The 7059-nt window shown below is 37.2% G+C and overlaps 1 protein-coding gene across 1 annotated transcript in view; it reads left to right on the top strand.

Moving 5' to 3' along the window:
- LOC115219841 (serine/threonine-protein kinase ULK4-like) overlaps positions 1 to 7059 on the top strand; it is a 57621-nt gene that overhangs the window by 10024 nt on the left and 40538 nt on the right. Inside the window, 4 exon segments of the mRNA XM_036509458.1 lie at positions 745 to 769; positions 772 to 843; positions 3064 to 3203; positions 4537 to 4693. Coding sequence (XP_036365351.1) covers positions 745 to 769; positions 772 to 843; positions 3064 to 3203; positions 4537 to 4693 — 394 coding nt within the window.

Raw genomic sequence — 7059 nt, 5'->3', positions numbered from 1 at the left:
AAATCCGAAGGAGCAATATCTGGTGAATATGGAGGGTGGGGTAACACATCCCAACTGAGCTGCAGCAATTTTGTCTGGTTCCCAAAGTATCAAGTGCTGAAAATGGACTTTCTTATCTTCCATTTTAAAGGTTTCAGGATTAACACAGGTTATAGGAACATAAACCTTCTTCCACGAAAAGATAGCTTAAACTGTTCTCTAAATGGAGGTGTAGTCAAATCCTATTTTATGGACTCAACCATGTTCTAAAATAAGTAAGGAAAGCTGCTATAAATCGGCACGAACTTTCCGGATAACTCTGATGATAACTTTGAGCCTTTGATGATGTGACTGTATATTTTTAGAATGACATTTTAGGGTAGGTGTAAGAGGCCAGATCTGGCCAGTTTGAATATGAAACAAGTTGAATATTTTGGCCTGATATGGCTGGTTTAAATTGAATGGTTAAACAATTGATAAACATTCCTCTATTTCTCCCTCCCCTCTCTCTTTCTGTCATTCTCTCTCCTCTGTATGTATTTGTCTATATACAACTGGGAGCTGCCAAACAGCAAATTGTGACTTCATACGATGGTTATCATACACCTGGGTATGTTAAAATTTTAGATGCTAAACATCTGCTAATGACAAAATATAAAGTCATTCATTTGGCTCCTAGATTGACCACATCTTAAAGTCTTGTTTGAGCTATGATTCTCTTCCTTTTCCATTATAACATTAAAAAGCTATTTCTTTTCAAACCAGGTTCGGATGATTCATGACTTAAACCATCCAATATTGTCAAATTTGATGAATGGTATGAAACTAGCAACCACTTGTGGTTAGTTATCGAATTATGCACAGGTAAATATTAAATTTTTTTATTTATTTATTAATTTTTTTTTTTTGCTATTAAGGATATCATATTGGTTTCAAATTCTGGTACAAGACCAGCAATTTTGGGGCAGGGTGCAGGTCGATTACCTTAATCCCAGTGCTATGCTGGTATTTATTTTATCAACCCCAAAAGGATAAAAGCAAAAATCAACCTTGGCAGAATTTCAACTCAGCATGTAATGTCAGAAGAAATGCTGTTTAGCATTTTTTCTGGTGTGGTAACGATTCTGCCTGCTCTCTGCCCTGATTAAGGATGTCGTATTAATCACTGTAATTAATTGACAAGTGTCTTCTTCTATAGCCTTGGGCTGACTACAGCCTTGTGAGTGGTTGATGGAAAATGGAAGAAGCCCACCTACCTGCCGCTGTGTGTGTGGGTGTGTTTCCATATCTGTGTGAGTGCTTGTGTTTGATGTGTGAAATAAGAAATTTCTTACTTGAACCAATTAGGTAAGGGTTAGCAAAAGGAACAGTATCTGACTGAATAACGCTGCCTCAATCATATATTTGTCTGACTCATGCTAGAATGGGGAAAATGGATTTAAAAATGATATATATATCTTTATATATATCTATATCTATCTTGGAGTGGTTGGTGTTAGGAAGGGCATCCAGCTGTAGAAACACTGCCAGATCAGACTGGGCCTGGCGCAGCCTTCTGGCTTCCCAGACCCCAGTTGAACCGTCCAACCCATGCTAGCATGGAAAACGGACATTAAACGGTGATGATGATGATGATCTGTATGTGTGTGTGTATATATATATATATGTGTGTGTGTGTATATATATATATGTGTGTGTGTGTATATATATATGTGTGTGTGTATATATATATATATCGATAAATAAGATCCATGGACCCAAGTGTAGGAAGTTTGTAAGCTTCAAGCCGTCTGTGACAGGTATAGGAAAGAAAAAATGGACAGTGTATGGTCAGGAACAATAACAATTTTTCCCATATTGGAGTTACAAGGAAATTCAATAAGCTGAAAGCTTCTGTATAGCTCATGGTTAGCAACTAGAGTTGCTATGAATGTGAACAAAATTCCAAATTGATAGAGTGGAATGGGTAAAATCCAGGCTACATATGCTTCTTAGCTAGGTGATCCTCTGATGTAATAATTACTCAATGAGGGGTGCTCAGTTTAGCTAATCATCAGACTGAGAATACTTTAATTACATGAAGGTTACATTGTTGCTTGGAATTTCCAAGTTAAAGTTAACTTACCATAGATGTGAGTTGAAATATATATATCATCATCATCATCATCGTTTAACGTCCGCTTTCCATGCTAGCGTGGGTTGGACGATTTGACTGAGGTCTGGCTAACCAGATGGCTGCACCAGACTCCAATCTGATCTGGCAGAGTTTCTACAGCTGGATGCCCTTCCTAATGCCAACCACTCCGAGAGTGTAGTGGGTGCTTTTACGTGCCACTAGCATGAGGCACAGTCAGGCGGTACTGGCAATGGCCACGCTCAAATGGTACAAACACACGCTCACACACACACATAGAAAATACACAAACACGGGCATGCAAGCACATGAATATGCAGGATACATACATACAGGTGCACACACACGTATATATATACATATGCATACACACACATGTATACACACATACACACATGCATACATACATACATACACACACACACATACATACATGCATGGATGCATAGGCACACACATGTGCGCAAACAAACAAAAAAGAATGCAGTGTAAATAACAGACAGTCAAAACTATTGAAAAGGTTGCAAGATGCAACAAAAATTTTAGGAAAATAGAAATAAGAAATAGGTGGAAATTCTACTGGTGTGTGTGTTAAATTATAAGGCACGAAAAGAAAATGACTCTCCCCAGACACAACAGAATATGCTTCAACACATGAACTCACATAAAGAATCTTGCAAACCAAATCCAAAAACGAAATATATATATATATATAAAATAAAATACAAAATGGGACAAGAACGCAAAACATATCTGGACAACTAGGTGATACAAAAAGGGACAACAAAACATCCAGATAGATGATACAAAAAAACACGGACGGGTCATTTGAAGCCTTTTATCTTCAGTCAAGAACCAGATCATCCTCGCAATTTCGGTTGATTAATCTTGAGATTGCTCCACTATATATATATTATATGTTTCTACATCATCTCAAATTCTATTACCAGGTGGCAGTTTAGAGAAGCTCATTACTCAAGATGGTCATCTCCCTGAAGACTCCATTCGAAAATTTGGTGTTGACCTTGTCAGTGGCCTTCATTTTCTTCATTCCCTTAACATAATCTTCTGTGATCTACGTCCTTCAAAGGTTAGTTGAAAAAAACCTGTTGCTTTCAAGTAAGAACTATGCACAATATGCAGCTTGCATCATTTGGATTGTATGCAATGCAAACACTTGCGTTCAATTTCAGATAGACACAAATAGACTTGCATACACGTTTTTTTTTAATTTTTTATTTGTTTTGTTGATTGTGTTTAGAAGAAAGAACTGTACTTTTAGCTGGGACTCTGAGTCCAGTAAGCTTGATTTGGTTAATGTTTTTCTTGAACTGTTGCAAATATATGGATATAGGAAAAAATAAAAAACATGTGCAAAAAGAGTATCCCAGGGTGGTGATAGATGCTGGTATGACTGTGGTAGAAAGGGCTCCTTAGCCGTAGTGAAGGCAATCTATCTAGGGAGATAACCTTACAATAAATCACTCGGTCCGTAGCTTAGAAATACTGGGTTGACGTCCAGTGGGAACAGCTTTGTTTCATGGAGGAGGTAAGATCTTCTTTAGTACTTGGTTGTACAATGCTTTCCAATGTGTGTAGTAGTGGCGCGCGCACACATTATTAGCCATTTGAAAAGACTATGGAATTTAGTCTCGACCACGGTCGAACAATGATGATGATGATGACTGTGGTTAAGAAGCTTGCTTCCTAACAATGTAGTCTTGGGTTCAGTCCCACTGTGTAGCACCTTGGACAAGTATTTTCCTTAACAGTAGTCACTGGTCATATTGTGGTTCACTTATTGCACTCTCAGTGCATCGTGAATTTTTCTGGCTGATATGTCTAAGTTTATATTGCGAACTCCTCAGTATATTGTGGGTTTCTGTGGCTGATAGGTATTTATAATTTTTTAGACTTTATTTTTGTGGTAAAATAAGCATTTTCACACCTAATAATTAACAAATTAATACATTAAGTACATGTGGCTGTGTGGTAAGAAGCTTGCTTTCCAACCACATGGTTCTAGGTTCAGTCCCATTGCATGGCACCTTAGGCAAATGTATTCTACTGTAGCCTTAGGCTGACCAAAGCCTTGTGCATGGATTTGGTAGATGGAAGCTGAAAGAAACCTGTCATATATATATAGTGTGTGTCTTTGTTTGTTTCCTTACTACTGCTTGACAATTGGTGTTGGTGTGTTTACATCCCCATAACTTAGTAATTTGGCTTAAGAAACTGATAGAATAAGTATTAGATTTTTTAAAAAATAAGTCCTGGGGTCGATTTGTTCAACTAAAAACCCTTCAAGTCTGTGCCACAGCAGAACCGCGGTCCAATGACTGAGACAAGTACAAGATAAAAGATATCAGCTCCTAATCTCTCATCCTGAAAAATAATTCCTTTTTTTTTCTTCTTGTTTTTAGGTTTTATTTGATTGTTATGGCAAACTGAAATATGCTGACTTTGGTCTGTCTAAAGCTGAAGAAGAGAACCTTGAAGAAGTTTTTCAAAAGTTTCTTGAAATGAATGACATTAACCCTAGAGATGATGAAGAACTTATCAAGAAACAACCGACAAAAGGTTTCCTTACTATATTTATTTAGAGTAGAAAAGAAATGACTGTGCAATAGTTAGATCCCGCAGTGAATGGGAGGAATATAATGATATTTGCCTTTAGAGAATTTCTAAACTGTCTCTCAGCCTGTTCAATATCTTCTTTATATATAAAACTGTAGTTGTGTGAGTGTCTGTCCCCTTCGATTTAGATTCCTAACTACTCCCACATTTTGCGGTGCAGTTTAACCAAAAGCGGGTATCTTATAGTCATGATTCATATCGAGCCCTTATGGGTATTAGTGTGTGTCTACGATGAGTCTACGATTTTAAAAAAAATTTACCATAATTTTTTCCCATTTTTAATGCATTTTTTTGCTATTAAATAAGGGAAGTAACTCTCTTCCCATACAAACCCGAGCAACGCCGGGCGATACTGCTAGTTATATACAAAAGTCAAGTTGTGTGTCTCTCTCCTATGATTTAGATTCCTAACTACTCCCACATTTTGCGGTGCAGTTTAACCAAAACTGGGTATCTTATAGTCGTGATTCATATCAAGCCCTTCTGGGTATTAGCACGCGTCTACGATATGTCTACGATTTAAAAAAAAATTTACCTTCATTTTTTTTCCATTTTTAATGCATTTTTTGCTATTTTTTGGCTATAACTCTCTAAAAATGCTTATATAGTTATTTCCCTTACAAACCCGACCAACGCCGGGCGATACTGCTAGTAGCTACTAAAATTGATCTAGAAAATTTGTATCTCTCCAGAAAATTCCTATCAACTTAAAAAAAAAAATGGAGGACCTCTAAAACTGAAGATATTATCTACAAAAATGGGAGGAAGGTCATAACTATAGTACTGATTATGCGCGTTTGTGTTTCCTGGAATGGAAGAAGATGATTGTGTATGATTGTTTAGACGCTGTTGATTTGGTGGTGTTGACTGGATATTAAATCTGATTTGGCAACAGTATTTTTTGGCACCAGAGGCAAACACACATACATGCATGCATGTGTGCATGTGCAGAAATATACACATGCAGATAGAGTGAGCGAGTGACATTACAATTTATTGGTTTAACATGACTGAGATAAATGCTTTCCCTCTCCTCATGCAAATAAAGAGAAATAAGCTGACACACATAAACAAAGAGAGAGAGAGAGAGAGAGCTGGGGAGAGAAGAAAACATTGCAATGTCTGATGTCAAATAAGTCAGTGTCGAATCAGTGACACTGAACAGGTGGTGCCAAAATATCTGTCCACCTGGATGTACTGCATACCATTGGAAAACTCATAAGATATGCAGTTTCTTTGTTCACATAAAGGTACCACAATCTGGCAGTTCAGTGTGTGAAGATCTGTAGAATAAATACCTTACTTGAAAATATATAAGAATCTGTGTTAGTAGAGAATCTATTGAATACTGCCTCGAGAAAACTCTTCCAAATCATGCCAGCATAGAATGAAAGAAAAAAACAGATGAAAATCAATGATGATGTCAATGTCATCGTCTCAGGCATTGAATATGGAGAGTTTTGGGACGCTGGAGAGAAATGACACATGCATGATTTGTTGACTATGTATTGTTAATCTACATGTGTGATAGAGAACAGATGAGCTGAGAGAGAGACTGATCATTAAAAAACTTCCAAAATGTGCAAGACAACTGCTCTAGTAGAGACTTTTGATGTGAATGGACAATGAGCTATCTGTGGAAAAGAGCTAGGGTACTTGTGACAGTAAAAGATGTGGGAAGAAGTGGTGAGACCAGATCTTAAGATACTGGGTTTCACGGAAGAAATAGCAAAAGACAAACCAGTTGTGATATGCTATGTAGCAGATCAGCATGGAAAAATAGACATTAAAACAATACAGCTCATTTTGTGCCACATATATTTTGACTCTGAAAGACAAATAAGTATTGCTTAAGTATTTTACCTTTTGTCCCATTTCTGACAGCATCTAGTTTCATCTCTTATTATAAAAGGCAGATTTTATCTGCCTCCCTTTGGGAGTTATACAAATCCACAATATAGGATTTCTTCAATTACAATTTACCTAGCATTTTTGAGAGTACAATGCATCACGTCATGCCAGGTCCAGTTTTTAAAATTTAAACTCCAATTAAGCAACATTTACAGAAAACTCACATTCTGGTGTGTGTGTCAAATGCTTTTCTTAGTCTGGTTTACACCACACGCAAACGCACACACACAGTGGGCAACGAATAAAATGAAAGTAATTGACTTACTGTAGTGAGTGATTCTTTCACTCTGCCTCCCACTTCCTCTTTCCACACATAGACACGCAAATATATAAATAAAATTGTAAGCTAACGTGTGCGTGTGTGTGTGCGCGTGTGAGTGTGTGTGAGGGTGCGTGTG

Source organism: Octopus sinensis, linkage group LG15 (assembly GCF_006345805.1).
Source record: "Octopus sinensis linkage group LG15, ASM634580v1, whole genome shotgun sequence".
Taxonomy (NCBI): domain Eukaryota; kingdom Metazoa; phylum Mollusca; class Cephalopoda; order Octopoda; family Octopodidae; genus Octopus; species Octopus sinensis.
Note: the sequence above shows the minus strand (reverse complement) of the source record. Positions and strands in the feature narration are given on the sequence as shown.